Source organism: Pteropus medius, unplaced genomic scaffold, assembly GCF_902729225.1.
Source record: "Pteropus medius unplaced genomic scaffold, Ma_sr-lr_union100, whole genome shotgun sequence".
NCBI classification, from domain to species: Eukaryota; Metazoa; Chordata; class Mammalia; order Chiroptera; family Pteropodidae; genus Pteropus; species Pteropus medius.
Window position 1 is genome coordinate 21,091,690 of NW_024344240.1, and position 26,745 is coordinate 21,118,434.

At 34.1% G+C, this 26,745-nt stretch overlaps 1 protein-coding gene and 1 pseudogene across 9 annotated transcripts in view; one reads left to right on the forward strand and one right to left on the reverse strand.

The window, feature by feature from the left end:
• Positions 1-23,522, forward strand: part of FERRY3 (FERRY endosomal RAB5 effector complex subunit 3) — a 40,236-nt gene extending 16,714 nt beyond the window's left edge. For 8 of the 9 annotated variants that reach the window (XM_039869067.1, XM_039869074.1, XM_039869068.1 and 5 more), the window contains 8 exons: positions 3,780-3,886; positions 4,245-4,442; positions 5,282-5,410; positions 9,114-9,188; positions 12,751-12,953; positions 19,320-19,377; positions 19,963-20,030; positions 20,634-23,522. In XM_039869067.1, coding sequence (XP_039725001.1) covers positions 3,780-3,886; positions 4,245-4,442; positions 5,282-5,410; positions 9,114-9,188; positions 12,751-12,953; positions 19,320-19,377; positions 19,963-20,030; positions 20,634-20,726 — 931 coding nt within the window. In that variant the 3' untranslated portion in view covers positions 20,727-23,522. Of the gene's footprint in view, positions 1-3,726; positions 3,887-4,244; positions 4,443-5,281; positions 5,411-9,113; positions 9,189-12,750; positions 12,954-19,319; positions 19,378-19,962; positions 20,031-20,633 lie in introns of all 9 variants that reach the window. The other variant, XM_039869076.1, reaches the window with a different exon arrangement.
• Positions 18,582-18,700, reverse strand: LOC120607535 (uncharacterized; annotated as a pseudogene).
• Positions 23,523-26,745: the final 3,223 nt, after the last annotated feature.

A 26,745-nucleotide genomic window follows, 5' to 3' on the forward strand; every position in this document is an offset into this window, starting at 1 on the left:
AACTGCTAATTATGCTCCTTATTTCAAATGAAAATAGTGATGAAACAATACAAAGGGAGAGCTATGGGAAAAGACGGGTTGGGAACATCTGTGTGCTATAATGTACAATGGTGTTTCTCAAACTTCTGGTTGCAGTCTGCAAAGGACCATTCAAGATCTTTTACCTTCCAATCAGACTTCTAACATAACAATAAAATGGAATGGAGCAGTGTAGAATAGAGTAGAGTAGAATAGGGAAAAAAATCAGAGTGCATCATGCATTAAGTTTTCTATAAATGAATGTGTGTACTGAGCCGAAATGTAAAATATATACTGTACATTGTGGTCAAAAATGTGGAAAGTAACTGATTGATGGAAGCTGAGGAAACCCCTTGCTGCAAAAATCATCTCTCACTTTGCTGCTGTAATTTCAGAAATTCGATCTATAGGGTAAATTTCATTGTGTAAATATTAGCCTGTAGCTGCTGCTGCTTTTAAAAACCAAATATTCCTAGGAAAGAATATTTTTACTATGACTTTGTTAGTTTACTTTCCTATATTGATAGGAGTTTCCTTGTGCAACAAAAATCTGTTTTCAACACAACTACTTACAGAACTGCTATATGAGATTGATAAAAATTGTATTTTATTTTTGTTCATTTACTTTCCCCCCCTTTTTTTAGTCAGATCCGTTGGAGGATAAATTACATAAAGTAAAATTCACCTGTTTTAGGTTTACTTTTGATGAGTTTGACAAACTGAATTAGTCATGACCATCACAGCAATCAAGATATAGCATTTCTCTTTTATACCTTTTTTACTCCTTTTGTACTTTTATAGTTAATCTTAACTTTTGCCCAGTTCCTGGCAATCTGATCTGGTTTCTGTCCCTGTAATTTTGATTTTCCAGAAGTCATATACATTGAATCATACTGTGTATAGCAGTTTGTGTCTTCTTTCACTCAGCACAGTGCTCCTGAAACTCATTCATGTTGTTCCATTTATGAGCGGTTCATTTTTATTGCTTATTAGTATTCTGTTATTCTTTGTCCATTCTTTATTCACTCGATAATGGATAGTTGAAGTATTTCCAGATTTTGGCAATTGTAAATAAAGCTGCTATAAATATTTATTATGTACAGGTGTTTGTGTATATACATATGTTTTTATTTATCTTATATAAATACCTAGAAGTTGGGTTGCTGGATCACATGGTAAGTGTATTTTTAACTTTATAAGAAACTGCCAGACTGTTTCCTTAAGTGGCTGTACCTTTTCCATTCCTACCACCAATGTATGAGGGTTTTAGATGCCCCCTGTCCTTGTCAACACTTGATATTGATATTTAGCCATTCTAGTAAGTTTTGTACTGGTGTCCCATTGTGGTTTTACTTTGCATTTCCCTGATGGCTAATAATGTTGAGCATTTTTTCATATGCTAATCTTTCATCCTTATCTCCTTTGTTTTTGTTTTTATTGCATTTCGAGAGTTCTTTATATATTCTGGATACACGTTCATCATCAGATAAATGTTTTGCAAAAATTTTCTCTCACCTTACAGGGTGTCTTTTTATTTTCTTAATATTGTGTTTTGAAGAGCAAAATTTTTTGTTTTAATTAAGTGAAGTTAATTAAATTGCATTTAATTAAATGGTTTGTGTTTTATCTAAGATATATGCCTAATCCAAGATTACAAAGATTTTTCTCCTATGTTTTCTCTAGAAGTTTTATAGTTAAAAGTTATACATATGTCATGACATATATCATGTATAATATATAAATATAAATATTCACTATAAAATAATAAACATATCTTGAGTGGTGGGTCTGCATTTTTGTTTTTAATATCTTCATTTGGTTTTGGTATCAGGGTAATGGTGGCATGATAATATGAGTTGTTGGTCTGCTGATGCCTGTCAAAGGAATCGGTATCTGTTACCATTGATCTGATATCATGTTTTATTTCTCTAGTACTTCCATTTGTTTTCTCTTTGCTGAAATTCCTTGTCTGTCCTTGTTGTTTTACAATAGATATTTTAGCATATTAATCATAGTTATTTCAAAGTCCCTTCGTTTTAGTTCCAATATCTGGGTCTAAGTCTGTTTTAGTTGATTACTTTTGCTGTTTACAACGGGGTTGTTTGCTTGCTTGCCTTTTTTTGTACCTCTCTTTAACAATGTTGTATATTGCATGTATTACAGGAAAAGAGACTGAGGTAAATAATTTTTATGTTCAGATATGAACAGGCCATTAACATGAAGATCATGCAAATCTGGTCAGCAGTTGAGTTAAAATTTTGATTTTGTTCCTTTAGGACACCACAAGCTTCATTTTCCATGGTAGTAAGTGGCAGCCACGTTGTGTTGAGAGTGGGGCTTTGGGTTCTAGAGGTTTCTTCTCTGTCATTCTGCTCCTTCCTCAGCTTTGGATAGTCGTATGCCTTGCCATAGCATAAGGTTTCTCTCTATGCTTTTGCTCCACTGCCCAGCAATAGACGATTGTTGTTTGATACTTGGAGATGGGCATATAGTTGAGGGTGGGAGACAGGTCTCTGTGGTCTTCGTCCAGCCTCAGTCTTGGGCAAGACCTGTGTATCAAGGCCTTGGGGTTAGGGCATTCTCAGCATTTCTAGCTGTGCCACTGAGGGGATGTTCTTGTTTCCTGCCTGCCCCCAGTGTTTTCTTGGATGCACCTGGTGGAGGCCAATGGAAAAGAGTTTGCAGTGAATGCAAACTTCCCTAGTGTTTGTGGCACATAGCTATTCTAAATTTACATGCTAGCCCATACTTAAAATTTTAGCTGATTTCCTCTTACTTCCTTACATTAATTACAGCAATGCATTTTTACCATGCTCTGCCAAAAAAGAAAACTATCCTGTCTCTCCTTGGAGGGGTGTGTCACACTTGAGAATTTAGTTTACTTTGATGCCTTGTTACCTCAAATCTCTGATGGGCTCCAGAAGTTATTATTTTATAGATTATCTGGCTTTTTCTTGTTAGAATGGGAACAATATTTTTTTGTGGCTTTCTACATGCTATGATGAGGGTATTTTATTAATATAAATAAATTTTTATAAATAAATTTGCCATATTTACTAATGAAGCCAGTGAGATTAATGAGACTGCTTGGATTAACCCCCAAAATGTAGTCAGGGGAATGGATGACTATTATAGGTTTATATCATCTTTGGCATACTGTGAAATTAATAGTTATAGTGCCTCCATGGAAACCTTTTTAGGAAATATAAGAGCAGAGTGTTTTTTAATGGGAAGAGAATATTGTGAGATGGGGGGAGGACAGAAAATGGTGAAAATAAAAAAGTAGAGGATGTGAATACATTAAATTGAACTTCATCTTTTTTTATTATTCCTTGACTTTCTACTTTTTAATATTCATTTCTATCACTTTGCCTATTTTCTAGTTTTGCCTGTAGTCAACCCTGATAAAAGATATATTATAAATTTTTTAAATGTGTCATTTTAAAGTAATAAATTAGTCATTTCATTTAACCATTCTCTTAGGCCACTAAGAAATACTAAATGGTAATATATGAATTAATATTATAGTGACTGAAAATGAAAAATATGCATTACTTACAGTGAGGAAATGAAAGAACAAGTGGGAATTTTAGAACCTGTTGGTACTTACTTGTCACCATGGATTAAAGATAAGTTTAGGTATAAATTAAGTGCTACTTTCAGCTGTTACTTTTGTGCCATTTCATTATAAAGCTTTCTTTCCTTTAGGAAAAGTTCTTGACAAACATGCCACCCAAAATCAATAATTTTATTAATTTCAGTGAAGAAATTAAAGTTCAACCAAGTCAGTTCAGAGAATCTGTAGAGGCAAATGGAAGGATTTATGAGGAACAGAGAAAGTTAGAAGAAAGTTTTACCATTCACTTAGGTAAGTGTTTTAATTTTTTGCAGTCATAATTTTTTGAAACTTGTGAAACTTTTTTTATGCTATGAGAGAAAAATTCCTAGCACCTGAGTAGGATATACCCAGGTTATTTTTAATTACAATATTCTGCTCCAAGAAAGCCTATAGTTTGTTGGCTGTATGTTTTCTGTTTTAGCTTAAATATTATTTTTTGCAAATAGAAAGATTAAATATTAATAGTTATTAAAATAGGAAATCACAAGGCCTATTTTTAATCATTTGTAGCACAGATTTATTTGGATTCTTGTCACAGAGATTTGCACCCTGTTATACTGAATTTTTGCAGCTAAGTATCTTTCTGGGATTGTTGCCTGCCCCCTAGGAGCCCAGTTGAAGACCATGCATAATTTGAGATTGCTGAGAGCAGATATGCTGGATTTCTGTAAGCATAAAAGAAATCATCGAAGTGGTGTGAAACTCCATCGCCTTCAAACAGCTCTATCACTTTATTCCACATCTCTCTGTGGCCTGGTTTTACTAGTAGATAATCGAATCAATTCATATAGTGGTATTAAAAGAGGTAAGTTAACATTATACATATTTATTTCATTGAATTTATCCTTTTAATACTGTTCTAACAAAGGAATTAAATTATCGAAAAATTGAAAAAAAATTTAGTCACCTCAATATTCAAGTAGATAAACAATTCACATACCCAGCCACAGCTATTTTAGGTTTGCTTCGTATTTTAGCTTGTGTACAGTGCTTCAGGGTATTTAATTTTTCTTAAAATTCTATTATATTGTAAATAATAGAGTCCTTGTTTCAAAGTATAACAAACAGAATAATCAAGATATAAATGTAGTTTTCAATTTAGAAAGATTCTGGCTCAGTGAATTTTAATTCATCCATTTGTCCTTTTTGTTTCTTTTAAATAACCTATTTCTTAAATGTGCTAGGTAAAATTCTACCTTCCTTCATAGTACAACTCATATTTTATGATTAAAAAGTCTTTTAAAATATAAAATGTATAACTTTTTAAAAGAAGTTTGGATTTATTTCCCATCATAAATATAAGAAACTTCTTGTATTTTTTAGTGCTTTTTGAGATTGTGAGTTTTTTAGCACTTTTCAGGATTATGACACTGGATTATGATCAAAGTATATTATTTAAAGGAGGCTTGGACTTATATTAAAATTTCCTTGTCTATTAATTGTTTACTCTTTGAGTTATTGAAATATTATTTCTGATCAAAATAAAGTTGCTGTACCCTAACTTAATATGACATAATTATTGAAAGGACAAATATAAGAAATCATATTTGTGAATTTTATATCGTTTCACCAAATCTCTTTGTCTGTAAGTAAATAGTAAATACTTGATACTTTAGAAGTTTGTAAATGTTTTGTGTTCCTTAGATTTTGCCACAGTTTGCCAAGAATGCACTGACTTCCATTTTCCCCGAATTGAAGAGCAACTAGAAGTTGTCCAACAGGTGGTACTTTATGCTAGAACCCAGCGCAGGAGTAAGTTGAAAGAATCACATGGTCAGTAAAATTCGAATTTTAAAAAATTTCACTTTCAGTATGTTCTGTCCCTAAGCACTCTAATAGCATATGGGCCATCATTGAAATACAGAAAATTTTATTAGTAGAAAGATGGAAGAAAGAAATTAAGAACAAAATTCAAGATCTTTAGAAGCTTGGATTCTGTTCTTAATTTCCTTGCATGATCTTGTTCAAGATCCTTAGCCAAAACTGTTTTTAAATTTCAGTTCAATAGTTATACATAGGCACTCAGTGGAAAGTAGATGCTCTTTTGAACAAAGTTCTATATGTCCAAAATGGACTTAATTATTACGTCAGAGGGCATTGAAATCACGAAGTAAATAGTAGCACAAAATATACACTTTTTATATTTTTGATTCATTTAGGTAGCATGAAGTCAATTATAAGAATTGTTTTCAGTTGTTTCTTAAAAAATTGCTATGTCCAGAACTATGCCCTGCTTTTTCTGTTTCTAGCTACAATATGAACATTCTTTCTAACTATTTAGGGAATTTACTGGAGAATGATTTTTTAAAGCTTTGGAAAAAGTTCAAGGCATCTTTCTTCAGAAGATTTCATAGAGAAACTTTAGGGAAGACATATGTAAAAGAAAACACTCTGAATCAAATTACAGAGTAATTCTATTTTTTAATTGAAAAATGAAAATGAAAATTTAAAAAGGTTTTTAAAAAATTAAATTGGTACATTGTTGGAGCTAAAATAGGGTAATATTCAAAAATATGTATAATATGTGTTTTTTCTGACATTTCATATATCACAGGCATAAAATCATAATACATGTTCTTATCTGGCTTGAATACATACTTTGTATTTAATCATTTCATGTAAAAACTTGTTGTCCTGCCCAGGAAATAAAATATGGCAAGTGTTTAAGTCGTGGCTGGTCAGACCTTTAAATTTGCTTCTGGTTATTCGGATTTCTTTTTTGTTTGTTTTGCACCTACAGTGTTTAAAAGACATCGTTATAGGACTTTTGAGTCATATAGTAAACAAAGAGATACTGTTAAATCTTTGCTTGGTATCTTGGTTCTTCTCTCCCATGTAAATTGTAGAATTGTTCATTTTCTCTTGATGCTTGAATGTAGACATCTAGACTTTACTTGATTAGCAGTCACTATAGTTGCCTTCTTTATTCAATAGACTTTAAATAACATTCTGTTTATTTTTAGTCATTTCTTAAATAGGTGAAACAATCTCAAGATTCACAATTCAGACTGTACAAAAGACCATACAGTAAAAGTCTTCGTAACCCTACCCACCAGCCATCCAGTTTCCTATTCTAGAGACAGCCAGTGCTATCTCACATGTACCTTCCAGACATATAAGAGCACCTGTATCTGTGTGTTTATTTTCCCTTTTACACAACTGGCAGCTTTCTCTGCACACTTTTATGTACACTGTTTTTTCCCTGAATAATTTAACGTGGACATCATTTCCTGTCAGTACATAAAGAGCATCTTCATACCTTTTTGCTGCTGAATAGTAGTCCATTGCAGGATAACCCATTATTAATCAGTTCCCTATTGATAGACATTTGACCTGTTCATTGTTTTTGTTATTATGAATAATAATGCATGAGTAACCTTGCACATATATCATTGTGTGTGTATGGCCATATCTATATATTGTGTGTGTATGGCCACATCTATAGAATAGATGCCTAAAGAAATTCCTGGGTTAAAGGATACATATATTTATAATTTTAATAATGTTAGCAGTTGCTCTCCATAGAGGCTTCCCCAGTTTATATTATCACTGTTAGTGACTGTGGCTTTGCTGTGGCAGTATGTGTCATATTTGACAAAAGCAGGCTGAGTACTAGGAAATCAGTATGGAAGTATATCCTAACAAAGGATCATTTGGGAAATTCTAGTTTGTCCTCTTATTCATCTACCATTTTCTTCTGTCATCTCATTGAAACTAGCAATGATGTGATCAGTAACATTTTAATATTATTCTTAGTAGTGACTAAAGAAAGCATGAAGTTTGGCATCGTGACAGGTGTGGGAGGAGGATTCTAAGTATATTTATGAGATTTAGAAAGTGTGCAGTAAATGACAGGAAGTTTTTAAACCACATACGGTTAAGGCAGTGTGTGTACATCATGGTATTATTTTGTTCCTTTTCAAACAACCATTTTGTGGTTTAAGTGAGTCAGTGAAACAAGTAGGTTTATAAAGGACAACTTTCCTAATGGAAACCAGCATGTTGTTAATGAAGAATGTTGTGAACATACTTACTCCATTTTTCCTTTTCTGTGCATGTTCACATATTTGCTCTACACATTTGTATCCTGATACACAAATACTCATTTATTCTAAGACAGTCCATTGTGTGTTATCTTTATATTCCTACTAAAACAGTTTGTTTATTGTGCACATTTTATATACATTTTTTTAAAAATAAAAATAGCCAGTTTCTTAGTATTATAAGATGTTACCATTAAAATGTAGAAAGGAAAATGGACTATGAACTGTTCTCTCTTGTTTACTTAATAGGGATTCTGTTTGTTCATACCCCGTGTTAACAAAACTAAAGTCCTTATTTTTTGTTTTCCGGATCATGATCATTTAGTCAAAGCTTATCAATTACATGGCTCTGTTTGAGAAACTCTTACATTAAATATGGATTCTGGCAACACAGTCTTTGTGCCTTGCTCTCCCTCTCTGTCTCTTTAAAATATATGTTTAACAAGTTACAGTGTTATAAATCAATTTATCAAAGTAATCATTAGGTAAAAATATTGTTACTTTTATTCAGAACATTCTTGAAACCATAATATTCCCTTGGTATTTGCAATTTACTCTTTCGAAATTCAGACTCCTTTCAAGTGATTTTCTGATGCTAAAGGCCATTCCAGACAGTTTTGTATTTAATTGGAATAAATATTCAGCCTCTTAAGGAGAGCTCCATTCTGTACTTTTTAATTCCGATAGAATTCTTATAAAATTCAAGTGTTATCTTCTATTAAATATATATATGTATGTAAAATAATGTGTAGTCAATTGTGATGTATCTTATTTTACTCACATTTATTTTTTTAAGTAATATATCTTCAAAAAGAAAAGAAAAAAATTATTGACTGAAAAAAAATGTTCCATTTGAAAGTCTCACATACCTATTTGAAATACATTATATATAATGTCAGATAAGAAGTGACAAATTTCAGGAATGGGCTGAATACAAGATTCCCGCTTCTACTAACTATTTGTTTGTAGTCCTGAACAAGTTATATCAACAACAGTGACTCAGATTCTAAAAATAAAGATGGCCACATGACAGCTATCTAATGAAGTTATTTTATGTGTCATTAACTTAATGCCTTCAACCTCCCTGATGAAAAATAAGGTATTGGCAAGTCCAATGTGGTTAAGACTGTAAGACCTGGAATCTGAGTATGTGTGTTCAAGACCTGGTTCCACCACTTACCTGTGCATCAAGTTAGTTATCTAAGCCTCTGTTTCCTCACATATAAATGAAGTAGTAATAGTACTTACTTCATAAAGTTATGGTTATAGGCATTTTGTGAGAATGAAATGAGACCATTTATATAAAGCATGCATCAGAATGCCGGTAACTAGAGAGCCCTAGTAAATTTTTACTCTTGTGATTGCTTGTGGAGGAGGAGTAATGTGTTTTCATATGTGTTGTGTTCTTTCATGTTCCATTATCTTCTGAATAGAATCTGGGAACCGAAATGGAGAAAGTGATGATAAGACTAAAAATGCTGATAGAAACTATTTAAATATTTTGCCTGGTAAGTATTATTTTAAATTGCAATTTTCTCATAATCATATGCATTGAAATCATAGATTTGAAACATAAGTTCTTATGGTGTGCTTTATAAAAAGTTTATTAGTCTATCACTTATCTGTATAAGGTACTTTCACAGATGTTCTGCAATTTAAATCTTATACTAGTACTGACTTTTTTCTAGATGTGCACAAGAAAAATTGCTCAAGCAGTTGTATAGGTTTTATTGTTATTTGCTATTTCAGATTTTCTTTTTTATACATTGTTTGTTAAATGAACCAAGAAATAATTTTTACTCTGAATATAAACAATGGTACATAGAGATGCAAACAATTAAACTTGCAGAAAGAACATGGGTCATTTGAAAATCTTATTTCCATTTCCTCATAAATTTTCATGCTTTCTATATCTTTCATTTCTTTATTCTTGGATATATTGTTTATAAACAGGAAATTCAGTCTCTTGATCCACTTTCAGATTGAATTCATTAGCAGTGTTTGTATGACAGGGCATAACAAGAAAAGCCTATTCGTTTATAAATGTAAGGTCTTTTAAACTAAATAGTAAATTTTGCAGTTTCTTAAATAACCAAGGTTGTTTCCTCACATTTCCTTCCCCAGATTTTCTACGTGTAGGTCCCATTCCATGTAATCTAAGCAAATAGCATACTCATTTCTGATATTCATCTTGTCATTCAGTTAGCTTGTGGTTGTCAGCTTCCGAATTTCCTTCCACCTTCAGATATCCTACCTTACTAGATAAAGTTAGAGGCAGGATTACATCACCACATGCTGTTTTCTTCACTTTGTGGAACAGGAAACTGTCTTCCTCTCCATCTAAAAATACCTTTATTGAGACAGGATTTATTGTGTTTTACTTTATAGATCCATTATTTAAATCATCCATATGTTATGACTTTCTTAAAATGTGCCAGTCTTATTACCTATTCTGGAAGTACCAATGTCTGATTTTTTTTTAAACCTAACTCTTTATTGCTATATTTATTTTTTTCCTTGCTCCTTTTTTGAAAAAGCCTGTAAGTTAGTATGTTGTTATCACCACCAAATTAGGAAGATATGTCTTAAGTCTGTACTAGAAAAGGAATATTAAACTATTCAGTTAGATATGTCGATAGCATCTGAATTTCCATTTAGTTAAAGGATGCTTACACAGCTAGGAAGTAAACAGAAGAGGATAAAAGATCCAAATCACAAGTGCTTTAAAATTTTTAAGTTGCAAAGTAAAACAGTTTTATTTCTATAATTTTTAACCATGCTTTGTCATTATCTAAATATTTACAGTCTATATAATCTAATTCTCACAACTTTGTGGGGAAAGCAGTAGGCATTATTTTTCCCATTTCATAAACTAAGTACAGAAGATCTATAAGTTGAATTGATTTAACCAAGATCACTCAGCTGAAAAGTGCTAGAGACCACATCTTCTTAACACCTAATCTAGTCCTTTTTCTAATATGTTATGTTACTTTGATTACTACTGCCAGCTCCATGACCCCATTTTACTAATGGGGTAAAATGAGGCCAAGAGACAAGTCACTTAAGGTCAAACAAAGCTGTGCCAGTTTGGGGATTAGGAGCACCTGACTTGTTCAGTAAGTTATCTGCCTCACTAGCTCATATTTAATGCTGTGACTTCCATCACTAAATTATCAGTAGGAGTTTATGTCAGTAATGTACTTCACTGGGCCCAAAAGGATATCATCTCATAGAGTCTACCAGGTTTCTGATACGCTGTCTGTGCCTTTTATTGCCTTCCAGAGAAATTGTAACTATTCTATTTTTCATCAAACAATTTTTATTTACTTATTTTTGTCTAGTTTATGTTGATATTTTTGTCACTATCTTTTAATTTCTTTTTCTGCTTATCTAATTTTTTCATCTTAAGTTAGAAACTAAAGGCCTTTGCCTGGGACCTGTCAGTGGCATCCATGGGGTAACTTATGTACACTGGTAACTAGAAATGGTTAAACATTGTGCTATAATATATTAAGTACTTTTAACTATACTGTATGTTTATAAGTAAATATAAGTAAAATTCTGAGATAAAGACTTTGAAGCAAAGAGAGATAAGAAGAATCTGTGAGAGCAGGGGTTAGTGATAGAAGAGTATTTCTTAGAAGAGCACAGCTTTCCTAGAAAGATATATCAGAATTTCCAGGAAACCATGTGTATTTGTGAAAACATATTCTTTATATGTTTTATGTTTTGTTTATTTTTGAGGGGGAGGGCAGGGGAGGAAGTGGCTAGTGTGGTTACATAGAAAATGGAATGATTGTAGAAAGCATGGCTTTTAAGGTTTGATAAATACTGCTCTAACATTCAATCTAAAACATTTGTTCATTCCTTTAGCAAATTTTTATTGACTACTTTCTATGTACCAGATACTGTTCTATGTGCTAGAGATAGAACATTAAACAAGATAGACAAAATTCCTGTAGTTATGGAGTGTAAACAATGGTCTCTTTAAAATAATCTCATAAACAAATAAAAGAATTTCGGTACTGAGAATAAAATAAAACAGAACAATGTGACAGAATAAGTGAGGGGTGAAGGAGTCGTCTATCAGACGGAACAGTCAAGGAAGACGTCCCTGAAGAGGCGACCTTTGATCTGAGACATAAGTGATGAAAAGAAGTCAGCCATACAAGACTCTTAGGGAAGCCTTTCACAAAGCATCTCTGTATTGAGAACAAGCTCTGCATGTTTGGAGAACATAACAAAAGCCTGTGTGACTGGCAAAAGGAGAGAGGTGAGACAAGAGGATATCAGACTGATAGGCGGTGTCCGGATCACACAGACCTTGCAGACCACAGAGAAGGGTTTGAACTTTTTTCTGAATGTAGTGTGAGCCTGTTGGACTTTAAGTGGGGGAGTGGAATAATCTGATTTATATATAAATCATTCGCTTACAATGTAGAAATGGTTTGTAGATGGGCAAGAATGGGAACAGATTAAGAAAACCTATCACAAAAATCTAGGTGAGAGATGTTGATAGCATGAACTAGGGTGATAGCAATAAAAATGGAGTGCTCAGATTTGAGATATTTGTTGGAGATATTACTGAGTATAGATGGTTGTGAATGAGATTGGGGATTGGGGAAGAGGTTATTTAGAGAAAAAAGGTAATGAAGGGCAACTTCTATCTTTCTGTCCTAAGCAACTAACTGGACAGAGATTGACGCATAAACTGAGATGGAGAAGAGCAGATTTAGGGTATGGGGATAACAGATAATCAAGTAACCTATTTTTACATGTTAAATTTAAGTTGGACATTTTGAATATTCACATCAAAAAGTAGATGATTTACTACCTGGTGGTCACTTCATACCAATTTATTAACCTAATGCAAAATTGGCTACTGTTTCTTTCATCACCTTCTTTCCAAGAATTAAGATGCAGTAATCATATTTGCTTCCTGAGCCTGACATTGATTCCTGATACACCTCTTTGTTCGACACATCGACTGCCCATTACAGTTATTTATAAAGTCCATTGATGACTGTGGTTTATGCATTTGAAAGTTACGATTGTATTTGTTGTTCACAGGAGAATTTTACATTACACGGCATTCTAATCTCTCAGAAATCCATGTTGCTTTTCATCTTTGTGTGGATGACAATGTAAAATCTGGAAATATCACTGCTCGTGATCCTGCCATTATGGGACTCCGAAACATACTCAAGGTTTGCTGTACCCATGACATCACAACAATAAGTATTCCTCTCTTGCTAGTGCATGATATGTCAGAGGTGAGCATGTAGAAAAATACCATAATTCTATGAATATGTTAACCCTCTATATTGTATGCTAATAATAATAAATTATTTTATGTTTTAAAAACACTTTTGTTTTTACTAATGGACCTTTGCCTCTCTTACCTAGTTAATAGAATTGAGTGGCATATAATATGAAATTGAATAATCCTTAACCATTTATGTTCAGAGAATTAGAGCATTATTCTATAGTAGATAAACTAAAAAATCAAAGTTATCTTTAGCTTTGTATAAAGCATGTGCTCCTACGCTTCCTCCTCTTTCCCTCCTCCTTCTCTTTCTCCATTTTTGTCTTAAGTAGCATTAGATTTGCCTCCACGTTTATATTTGGTTTAGGCTAACATTACAATTAGTTTGCATTCTCTGAGTATGCATTAATAGGCAATGGAAAGAGATGCTGTATGACAGGAAGAAGCCAGCTTCATTTTAACATTTTCTCAGGTATGCTCTTTGGATAACACAAGTATTGGATTGTACGTTTAAAACGTGGCATAATCCTGCATTCGTTTTATTAAATACTGTACTTTATTTTACATTTTTGTAAAAATCTCTTTCCATAACCGTTTGCTTTCTCTCCTGCTTTCTTCCCTCACCCACACAAAAACTGGTTAGGGGGGTAAGTTGTGAAAATAATACAAAGACTAAAAATTCACCTTTAAATGCTCTTTGAGAACAAAGCAGTCTCAAAACAAACTGGTACAGGCAAGTGCTTCTGGGAAGACCGGGGGTCAGTCTGGTAATGAAGGGCCCATCCTTATCAGCAACTTGATGCCTGCTTGTCTTGAGGTGGCATTTTTTTAAAAAGCAAAATTGCTAATTGGTAAGTGCACACTGTGAATGTCAGGAAAGAAGTTTGATTGTTGATTATTAAAAGTTATTTAGCAAAATGAAAGATGTGTGTTAATGCTATAATTATAGAATGTAGTGTAAAAGATTTTATGTTTTACTTTTTAGAGTGACTAAGTCTCCACTTAGACTGATTATAAGAGGCCTCATTTTAAAATGCAATACCCTATGTAAACACACAGAAAAAAATCAGTGCATGTAAAGCAAGATGATTTTATTTTATTTTATTTTATTTATTTATTTTGCAAGATGATTTTAAATGGTTTCCCACTTATAATTCATTTGTATTTTCACCAGACACCTGATCGTTTTAAGAGAATTCTGGCTTCATCCTATAAAAACTGCATCAGACTTCCAAATCTCTCTTTCTATTCACTACTATAGCCTCAGTCATACCTAATATGGTATCAGGAGAGATTGTCATAAACATGTTTTTCCCCTGACTGTAGCTTTATAAAGTCTTTGTTTCATCAGGAATTTTTAGCCATTGTTAAGTTATCATCACTAACTAGTCCATCTATAAAAGAGCCTTTGGGGAGTAACAAAGAAAGTTTGTAATGAATTCTAGCCACAAGGAAACATCCAAACATTCCTGCAGCTGGACTCCTGGTTAACCAGTTTATAAAAATGGTCTTATGTAGGTGGGAAACAACCTCAAAAACAGTGTTTCCAAAAGTCACTAAATTCAGATTTACTCCCAGACATCTGACACTACCAGCGTTCCCTCTCCCACAAGGTCACAAAAGTTACATGTTTTAAATTGGGACAGCCAGCTGCAGAACATTAAGTTTGTTTCCAAAGTGTCCATTTTAATTCACAAAAGTATATTGAGCCATGGTCTTACCATTTGTTGTATTTAAACATCCATCAGGTCAAGAAGTTTATTCTACAAACTCAGACAACGCTACACAGGATGTAGTGGTAGTATTTGTCTTAGGTTTCCTACAAGGATCTCAGAGCATTTTTGGGTGTTGTTTTCCTTCTCTAACAGAATTGCTAGACATTCAGTTACCATGTCTTAGTGTGCGCCTAATAATAATTTCTGAAACAGTGTGTGTCCTATAGTAAATAAAAAGAGCTGTAGAAATTAATTGCAATGTTTTTTTAAAAGGGAAATGAAACCATCTATCAGCAAGAAGAAAGATATATTATTACCAGTTTTATCTCTATAGATCTTTGTAATCTGAAGATAAGGTCATACTAGAGTCAGTCTAACCTGATAGATGTGAAATGAACCCACAAGTCCAGAATCTTGAATTCCTGACTTTATTTTTAAATCATTGAATAATTTGGGACTAAGGAGTTTTAGTTGTTGTAATTGTGGTTGGTGAAGAGGTTTATTTTTAACTTTTTATTAGAATATAATACACATATAGTAAACTACATGTATCATAAATATATAGCCCAAATTTTCACAAACTGAACACCAATGTAACCAACACCCAGATCATGAAATAGAATGTTACCAGCACCCCAGAAGCCACCCTTGTGCTCCCTTCCAGTCACGTAAGCCACAATCCCTCCAAAAGGGTAACCACAATTTTCACTTAGAAAAGCATAAATTAGATGTGTTTTTGTAGTTTATATAAGTAGAATGAATCTTATAGTACATACTCCTGTATCTGGCTTCTTTCACTCACTATTATGTGAAATTTATTTATATTACTATTTGTGATTGTAGACTGTTCGATCATTCCATTGTGTGACTAGACCACAATTATTTAGCCATTTTACTACTTATGGACATTTGGGTAGTTTCTAGTTTTAATTATTATAATGAATGTTGCTATGAACATCCTAGTACATATATGTTGGCATTTCTGTTGAGTATATACTTAGGGATAGAATTGTTAGGTATTAGGAAATGCATGTTTCACTTTGATAGATAAAGCCAAATAGTTTCCCAAAGTAGTTGTACTTAACCCCATTGTTTTTGAATGTGGAAAGTGAGAAACCCAGATTAGTTCTCACCTTCTGACAATGGCTGTGAAACTGATTCGGATATGTCAGAGGCACATACTTGAGAGTAAAGAATAGTCTTGCAGTTTCTCTCGTGGGAGCGTAAACTCAAAAAATTATTCTATCTGACTTCCAAGACATACAGCAAAGACCTAAAAGTATATACCAACTAAATCTTAATCACCTCTGTAGTTCAGTCTTACCCTGATCAGAAGATTAAAGTCGAGTAGTCAAAGTATTGCTATTAACTTTAGATAGGTGGTACCATCTGCATTTATCATCAGAATTGACTTTTTAATTCCAATTTCACATGTTTAGAACTTATTCTGCGTGTTCAGTGCCCACTTATCATCTAAAGTATAGCTGTAGGGCCCAATTTTCTGCCTCGATTACAAGTCTGAAGTGTTTCACATGATCCGTTCAACTTTTTCAATGGATTTCTTTCACAGTGTGTTCTCATGGGTATGACAATAAGATTTAGTTACTTGGTCATTACTTAGAACCCATGATCAAAATTTTCTCTACGGTTACCTGACCTACTGTATTGTGTACCCCATATACTGTAAATATATACTAACATTTGTTTCCAGAAGAAAGCTCCTTATGCAACTGCAGACCACGTCCCATGATGACATTCAATAAGTCATACCTTCTCATGACCTTATTGACTTCTAAAGCTTATAGTTTACCTTTTCCAAGGACTCAAAGCCATTCTTTTTAGGTGCTGATTTGAAGCAAAGAAAAAATGACAGGGTTGTTTGGGATGGAGTCTCTATGTAGGCAAATGAGAGATTTAAAAACAAGTAGGATGTGCATCAACTGTCTTATCTTTTCTTTCAAATTTATATGCTATAAGCAGCATTAAGATAAGTAAATGGAATATGAGGGCTTATATCCTATGAAAATTAAATTGTCTATCACTTCAAAGATAGCCTGGGATCTTGCCATGAATTGGTATTTTGGTGTGTTCTCTAATGCAACTTTGCATTAATTCACATCATTCTGAAGAGTGTGAAGTTCATAATTTCTCTCATAAATATTTGTTCTAGATCATGCTATTAATCACATGTATACAGAAAGCAAGAAAGTATGGTATTAATGGATAAAAGATGATGATCCTTTCTTCCCATCTACTTTTGATCAAACCATTAGAACCATCTCTGTGCTAACTTGTGCTTCGGTCTTTCATTATTACCATTATTATCCATATTTTAACACATTGGGGTAATATCTGTTCTAATATTGGTGTTCAAGGCTAGCCCTGCTGAAGCTCTGTGCTTACAATTCACATTAGTACATTTGTGAGCAGTGATTCTTAGGCTTGACCTTAGCTTGAAATAATTCAAAGGTTAAGCATAGATGTCAGTAAATCAGAGATTATAAGACAAGTTACTGTCAGATAATACTTTGTTATATATAAAAATGAGTATCTTGTAGTAATTTAAAGAGTAATAATTTCTTGATTCTGATTATTTTCAAGGTATTTTTGAAAAATGATATATTTTAAAGTGAAGCATATACTCAGTTATACTTCAGTATTTGTACCTTAATGACCAGAATTCCTGTAATTCTACAGCTATTATTTTATAGTATAGAAAACAATTTAGTTGTAGTCTATTGCTTTAGATATATATACCATTGAAAACCCAAAATGAATTAGAGTTGCTGAAGCATTTTCCCTGTCATCGTTTGATACAGTATGTTCTCCTTATTCTTGGTAGTTGCATAGACAGCCTCACTTTTAGTAATATACTACTATAAGATGTTAATAATAGGGGAAACTGGGTGCGAGAGTATATGAAAATTCTCTACTATTTTTGTAATTTTTTTGTAAATCTGAAACTGCCAAAAAATAAAGTCTCTTTTTTAAAGATAATCAGATAATACCCTTTCAGATCTATTAAATTAGTAATAATGTTAAATAATCAATAATATTTAAATGTCCAAATACTGGTGAACACATGGTGAAATTGGATGGTGCGTGTATTGCTAATGGCTAATGTAAATTGATCTAACCTTTTAGGGAAGAACCTAAATTTTATTTCACTAATCTACAGAAGTATCCCAAGAAATCATTCAAAACCATGATTAGACGATAGGTAGACACACACACACACACACACACACACACACACACACACACAAATATGTTCATTGCAATGTAATTAACAAAAAAAGTGGAAATCTAGCTATAAGGGGCTGTTTAAGTTATGATACATTAATTCAATAAATAGCAGTTTTTAAATTGTGTTCTGAAGAACCACCCAGGATCCAGCCCCTTCTGAGAGCAAGATTAAAAATATTTTCAAAATAATAAGGCTTTATTGTTTTTTTCATTCTCACTCTTAAATGAGCATCAATGGGTTTTTCCAGAAGCTTCATGCTGTATGATAACACCACAGATGGAATGCAGAGGCAGATAAGAGAATCCAAATGTCTTCTATTAAGCCAAGCATTAATGAGATTTCAATGGAAAGTATATTTACTTTCCATTAAAAAAATGTTACATTAGCATGTTTATTGTTTTTAAATGAAATTAATATTTTTATTAGTTTTCATTTTTAATACAATAAATAGTAAGAGATATAATCCACATTAACGAAAGCTCATCAGAATCATCAGCGACTTTTAAGAGTATAAAAAATAAAAAGATCGTAAGACCCAAAAAGATTGAGAATCGCTGTGATGAAATAATAAACATTTTATTTAGTTAGTTTTTTAGGCGAGGCAACCCTTGGTTGACCTCACAGATTGCAAGGACTTTGTCAGCTTACAATCCCTTATTTTTTTTATTTTTCATGCCTATAACACCTGGTCTTCCTAGGTGGTCTCCCATCCAAGTTCTAAGCAGGCCCAACCCAGCTTAGCTTCCGAGATCAGACGGGATCGGGCTTGTTAAGGGTAGCATGGCCGTAGAAATAATAAAGATATTGTTATGAAGACTTGCAACATGGGAAAATAATTCTAATGATAGTGAAAAGAAAATAAATTTAAAATGGCATAATCGTTGATCATAACTGGAAAATTATAAATGTGTTGGTTAGAGTCTGACACTACTAGCACTTGTGTGCTCACTTGGTCAAAGATTAGGCGGGAACATAGAAAAATGGATGCATTTGGTTTGTTAGGTGACTGGGATGGGCTATTTGTTTATGTCTATTACTTTTGTAATAACATAACATTTTAATGAATTGCTTATTCAAATATACAAATTAATAGAATTATTTAAGTTAACGTTGAGAGTAGTAGGTGGAGTTTCTACATCATTTATATTTTTGTTTAGAATTATCTAGAAAGTTTCAAGGTTATGTTCATTTAAAAATTATATTTACTAGGCTAATTAGTTAGCATTTCGCAAGAATTGTATAACAGCCAGAAGAACTCATAGGCTTGAAATACAAAGGAAATTCAGCTGAAATTAGCAAATAGTTACCTGAATCTGTTCACAATTGGATGATCAACATATATAAATTAAAATCCGACTATGTATTTTTTTTACAAAGTTCTGTTTTTAAAAAGATTTGTTTCCGTTTTTAGGAAATGACTATACCGTGGTGCTTAAGGAGAGCAGAACTCGTGTTTAAATGTGTCAAAGGTGAGTATAATCTTATATTTGACAATGACCTATTTATTTCTTCTTCCCAAATATTAAAAGTAGAGCAACCCAGGAGAGAGAATGTGAGTTACTCCTGTCATCTGGTGCTTTAATTAAATGGTTTATTTAAAAAGCAAATATTTCATAATGGGCTTTTTTACTTATCTTTTTCTAGTCGCAAAATAAACAAATATCCAGCCCTCTTGAAATGCAGGATATTTGGATGTTATTTATATTTTGCTCTATTACAGTTCTCTATTGCTTTTTATTTTCTTAAAAAGAAAAAAAAGTAGAGCCACATGTTTAATTAGCCTTTAATAACCTTTTTTGGTTTCACTGTATCGAAACTAAATAGGACTTGAGAAATCATAAGAATCTGTTGACAAAACTATATTAAAGCTCTCTGGCATGGAGAATTAAGAATTGCAGAAGCCTCTGATATAGGCAGTGGTGAAGCCCCAATGTCTTGATCTAAGAAGTGAAGATGCAAAGCCCCACAATGAAAATTCAGTTTATTTCAGTAAAAGATGGGTAGGTTTGAAGACCAGAACGCATAATTCTGCAAAATCTATTGTTCTGTTTTAGGTTTCATGATGGAAATGGCTTCATGGGATGGAGGAATTTCTAGGACAGTGCAATTTCTGGTACCACAGGTGTGTTATCTGAATAGCTCTCACCCCACTTTAATCTGTTATAATATTCCTCACAGATACAGTGAGTACACTGCCCTAAACTCAATATAATGACAAAATGCTGACAGCTTCTTGTTTTTTAGAGGGAGAAATGTTTGTATGCCATAAAGCTGCTTAGTTTTTTGTCAAAGATGTCAGCATCTACTACTCAGGAGTTCTTTTATTTGACCCCAAAATCAAACTTGACTTATCTTTCCTTTGTTTTCAATTGTTCCCATTTATGTAGATTTTGGAGAGTTTATAAATAAGGACATAAGCAGAGAATGATTGTGTATTCTATATAGACCTTAGCAAAATTAGTGGTACTTGTGTTATTGATTACACTAGTGTTATCTAGGGATTTTTCTGGTAATCGAACCTGTTATTTGATAGAAACAACAGGGTCTCAGAGGACCGAGCCAGGAAAACAGGCCCTGTCCATAGCTGTGCAGTTAAATCAGTCATGAAAGATAATTTTTATATATTGTACTCCATATCTAGAACTAGTTCCATAATTTAAAATATTTTTAATTTATTAAAAAATAAATGTTTTAACAAATACAAACTTATTTTAACCTCTTACAGAGTATTTCTGAAGAAATGTTTTATCAACTTAGTAACATGCTTCCCCAGATCTTCCGTGTGTCATCAACACTTACTCTGACATCTAAGCACTAAACCCTTATAGATCATCGTGCTGGCAGAAGAGGATTGTTAAACTCTCCAGGAACTTGAGCTATGTTGGGATTCTGTCAAGCAAAAGATGCCCAGAAAGAGAACTTGCGACTCAAGCCACAAATCAAATCATGATAGATGTCTATTAAACATTCCAAAAATTCATCTGTTGTACAGGCTAGTCATCAGCCCCTCACTTACACATGTATTCTTAAAGTCTCTTTATGAAATAATGTCTTTTTTTTCCATTGTAATGCCTTACCTGTGAATATTAGTAAGTTAAAACTTCCTGTATCACACATGGACACTTGATGTAGGAGATTGTTCACTATAATTTTCATAGTGACATTTGTCTTTCCTCAAAGGTTTGAATCATATCAGGTGCAAGGGTTAACTAAGCATACAAATACAATCTTCCTTCAACTTTATTTGCCGAGTGAAAATTAAAAAGCACTGAAATATACATTGCAAGTATAGCTGTCTTGTGAAAATCTTTTTGCAGAAACAAATATATGAGACATGGTACTTATTCTTTTAAATTCACCTATTTCAAAATCTTGCTTTTTAATATACTCTTTCTAAAGTTTTATTACGTTCAGAGTCAGAAAAAGACTGGATACTTTACCTCAGTCTCATCTTCCCTATGTAACCTTGCCCTTGTTTGTTAATAACATTTCATGGGCTGAAAAAAAAATAGTGTGTTTATTTGCAAGCTCGATGGAAAGTTAGTCTAAACTAGCACCTGGCAGTAATTTTGCGCTTATCAGCATTGTGACAGACAATGAGGGTCATTTTCATTCTTCCTTCCTGCTTCCTGCATTCCGTTTCCTTAAACATTCTCTTTGCATTTCTTTGCTGATAGCTCTGTCCCCATTTCTGATCTGTTTCCTCTTCTTTTCCATTATCTTTCCTTGGAGAACTACTTTCTAAGATTCTACGTATCACTTATGTACCCCATCTATAACATTTACAATGAGTAGTGGCTACATTGACCAAAGGCATTACAAAAGCAATAGTTTCATTAAATTCAAATTGTATGGACATTGCAACTGGCCTGCGGAATGAAATAGAGGACTTTTGACATCATGATAAGTTGGTATATCTTGATTCCAAGAAAAAAAAGTACTCTATTAGTATGCCTAAAAGTAATAACTTATAGAAACTCTTTTGGCATGTAAAATGCTTTCCCATAGCATAGAATATGTCTTGATTTTCTACTCGAGGAAGCTACTGTCCAAATAACAACACTAAGAATGCCTATTCCAGACTATGTTCATTACACTGACACTTTCCAAATCCTTTTCAGGGGAACCTGGTGTTCTGCCCTGAGAGCAAGAAACTTTTCCTGGCACCATTGTTACCATTACGACTGCTTATAATGCAAAGCAAGGTAGACAGAGGTAGAAAGTAGGGGTGTGCCAGAGCACCGTCAGAGACTGTTTTAGTTTATAATATGATAGGTCAAGTTGGAGGTATAATGGGATCAATCAATAAAAGGCATTCAAAAAGAGGTATTGAGAATCTCTCCACGGAATTCCTTTAAGTATACAGCCAACAGCTTTCAAGGTGTATCCAGGGTCAGGGTATAGGAATAAAGGGCTCATTCACAGAAACTTGGTGAATGCTCCTGTCCAGCCCTTCCTTTGTCACCTCACGACTGTTTTATTAAATTATTTATAAAGAGGTGGCTTTCACTCTGGGGCAATTTAAAGTTTTTATTTAGCCTATGAAACCAAGATGAATTTATTAAATATTCGTTTTTCACATGGCACTATTATGAAATATACAAAAGTGGTAAGATTAGAAAAATGCTTATGTTACATACTGTCACACCAATCACTAAGCTGATAACAAATATATAACTTAAGGTACTAATTACATGAATTTAAGTAGTGGGGATTTTAGTGAATCAGTAGATGAGGTAATCTGGAGTTCTGTAGTTGGATTGGGAAGGATGAGATTATGACCTTTTTCTGAGTATTTCAGAGGGCTTCCTGGAGGTGAGTAGTTCCAGGAACTTCATGAATGATATGAAACAGGTACCTCAGTAGGCTGAGCCTAGAAGGGGCATTCCAGGTATAAGGCGCTGATGGGAGCAGAAATAGAATGAAGGGAGGCAGTGATAAACAGAAGTTGAGAGAAGCTAACCACAAGAGCTTTTTGAAGGTAGGGGTGTAGGATCCTGTGCCCTAGCATGAATAAATAATTATGTATTCCTGAAGCATGACAATCTGATCCTCAAGGCCTTAAAAATATGCTTTGGAAATCAGGCAGGGGTGTTGAACCTGATGTCTCCATTCCATGTTGCTCTTTTCTCTCTCCCCATTTCTCAAAGAAACCAAGCAAGGCTGTAACCTTGCCATTGGTCAAGAAGTATGGCACCAGCTGTTCTCAGCATGACAATGTGACTGGAATGGAAGAAATGCATGAAAAAGAATTTCAACAGAAACAACTTAGCTTGTCTTGGAGTTGGCAGATCTCTTGCTAGCACAGGACACATTTTTATTTGTATCACTTCAGTTGGATTGGGTCTAATTCTCACAAGAAGAAAAGATGTTCCACAAAGGAAAGATGAATTTATGGAAACATCCGTGCTCCCCGAGAAGAATGAGCAGAGCTGTGTTGAAAGAACGGACAAAGATTAAAGAATGGATCTTCGGGGCTATTTTTCAGTTTCTAGGAGAAAATGATTGATTTTCTCTTACTTTTCCCACTTAGATGAAATTGGACTGCTTTGCTCAAAAGAAGTTACAGCAGTGTAAAAATTCTAATTTTAAAATAATAAAAATAATTTTACAACGCCTGTTTATACAAAGGTGCCATGTATTCAGAACCCTTTAAATCAATAGTTTTCTTTCACCGTCAAAGAACATTTCCTCTCCCATACTTCCCTAAAATGTTTTGAAACTTTTACTTAGTAAATTGAAATCATTTGAGGAGTAGTCTTTTTGTTAATCAAAGACATGTCTGGGGAGCTGTGATAGACAGTATTAGCAAGTGATACATAGTATCATTACATAGGATTATCATATAATTCCAGGCAAATTTACAAAAACAAAAACAAAACCTTGCCATTTTATTTAACGTGTGAGGTTTCATCCTAGTGAAATGTATTTCTGGAAAGATTTTTTAAATAGCTCAATGACATGTTTAAGACACCTTTAAGGACCACTAAGCTGGGGACCACAACTTTAGACAAATATTTACATGAGAGTACATTAGAAAGGGAGGGCAGAGATGAGGACAACATAAGTAGTAGATTGACCCTGAGAATCCTATTCAATAAACAAGTGTTTGCCAAGATTCTTCCATACACAAAGGTGCAATGCTAAGCAAGATCCAGCCTCTACAAGGCTATACAAAGGCAATGGGACTTGGAGAACTATTTGATTAAAAAAAGACTTGGCAAGGTTTTCTGTGATCTGTGATGCTGACAATCTCTAATGACCAGAACAAAATCTCAACTAAAGCAGGAGAAGGGATGGCTAGCCACCTCAGGGTCCCTGCAGCACTGATATGTGCTTGCGATATCCTATTTAAATACAAAGCTAAAATTATTGTGATACACTCCACATCTGTCTGGTTGTTCTTTTCCCATTTTCCCACAGGAAAATAGGGCTCCTAATATATCTAAATCTAAGATATATCAGACTTTCTAATACTGACCTAAGACTTGGCTGAATTTCATGCTCTGTATCAGAGGTGCCCAACCCCCCGGGCCACGGACCCGTACCTGTCTGCGGCCTGTTAGGAACCTGGCCACACAGCGGGAGGTGAGTGTGATGAGTAAGTGAACATCTGTATTTGCAGCTGTTCCCCAGCGCTAGCAACACCACCTCAGATCATCGGGCATTAGATTCTCATAGGAGCCCGGATCCCTGGCGCCAAAAAGGTTGGGGACTGCTGCTCTGTATAGCCAATCCTCATTAATTGTGGACTCAATAGTTTACTAATTCCTCTACCTTCTTGTTCCAGCTCTTATAAACAAGTGTCCTTTTCACAGTCTATTTACTGCCACATTTTTTGCATTTTCGTGCTTTTTATTGGTGATTTTGCTATTTAAAGTAGCCCCCAAGTGTAATGCTGAAGAGCTGTCTAGTGTTCTAAGTGTAAGAAGGCTGTGATGTAACTTATGGAGAAAATACGTATGTTAGATAAGCGTTGTCCGGGCATGAGTTATAGTGCTGCTGATCCTGAGTTCATTGTTAATGAATCAACAAACAGTAAGGTGTCTTTAAACAGCAAGACTTAGAAAAAGTTTATGTATTGATCAGCTGATGAAATGTGATGAGAGGCTTGCGGGAACCCAGCCCTGTATTTCTCCCAGTAGTAATGGTTCAGTATTGGCTAATTCAGTGTTCACAGCATGAAAATCAACTGTGTATGTGTCTTCTCACACAGGTAAGAGAGCATAGAGAACTGTCTGTGGATATCTTTGGCACATGGAGAATGAAACCTGGAACACATTACCAGAGAAGCAAACAGAACTTTTCCGGAGATGTTTAGGAATTAAGCAGAAACCATGCTGTCACAGGTTAGGTATGACATCTGCAGAAAGAGAATGTATTGGTGGTTCTCTTCCTCCCTTTTTCATTCTCCTGCTTTCTATCCTTCTCTCCTTTTTCTTTCTTTATAATGAATTCCCGGTTTCTTGTTATCAGCAAATCTATGCTCAAAACTCTTGACAGTATAACATCAGAGATGGAGAGCACAGTCCTTAGACAAACCTGATTCAAGTACAGCCTCCCTGATTTACTTGCTATGGCTGTTACATTGGGCATATTACTTAACCTTCCCAAGCATGTTTCCTCATATGTAAACTAGAAAAATTTAATAATAGTATCTACTTCACTCGATAGTTGGAAGGATTAAACAAGAAAGTGCACACTACCTGGCATACAGTCATTCTATAAATATTTGCCACTATTATCCTTCCTTCCCTCTTTCCTTCCTGTCTCCCCTTCCTTCCTTCCCTCCTTCCTGTCTGACCTTTCTCCTTCTTTCCTTCCTTCCTTTCACTAGATAGTAAGGATACTGAGTTGCTTAAAACACTGTGTCCTCAAGGAGTTTACAGCCTAATTGAATTGGGAAAAGAACACATTGCAACTCACAGCACCAGCCAGCATATAATAAGGATGTACAGTTGTACAGAATACGGTGGGCATAGAGTGCTGTGGAAGTCAAAATAGAAACATGAGCAGTGCATTGGGCCAAGAGCGATGTGAACCCATGAGAACAGACTGCTTAGCCCTGCCTTTTTCTGGCATTGAGTGAGTATCCTCTGAGAGCCCTTGTCATTCTCAATAGGTCAAGCACAAATCTTCCTGTCGGAAAGACGGAAAGTTACCTGTGCCAGTAGCAGTGACTTCAGACAGAAACGACAGGGCAGGTTAGAAGGCCAGGAGGAAGTCACGAGGTAGGTGACTAACCCTGTATTTGAGTGGAGCAGGATGGACTATCACATTTTTATCAGATGAATCTATATTTTAGACAAAACAGTAGTATAAAGTAGCTATGAAATTTAAAATCTCCTTCCCCATGTAGAAGCTATATAGAATTTGTCCTTGAAATGCATCCCTAGCTCATCTCTTGTGACTCTCTTGTCAGTAAGCTGATTAGATGCTTATTGTTCTTACAAATGACTGAGGCTAGAAGATTAAATGCTTGGAAGGTACAGGGAAGATGTCCTGGGGATGAGAGAAGAGGATTAGAACTCAGAAATCACTAGTCTACTTAGTTTGCTGTGTGCACGTCATGTGTGTGTGTCAGGGGAGGGCCGGGGATGGGGGGTGGCAGTGAGAGGGGAAGGAGTAATAGGAAAAGTACGTCTTTTTGTTTTTTAAAATCATTTTGGCTATCTTGTCTAGAAAAGCACATTGATGCATTTATTCTTTTGTCTGAATTTTCTTTTATTGTGAAATATTTCAAACATACAGAAAAGTTAGGAGGATTATGTAACAAGTATGTATCCACCTATACTTGTTAAATTTTAACATTATGCTATATTTGCTTCAAGTCTCTC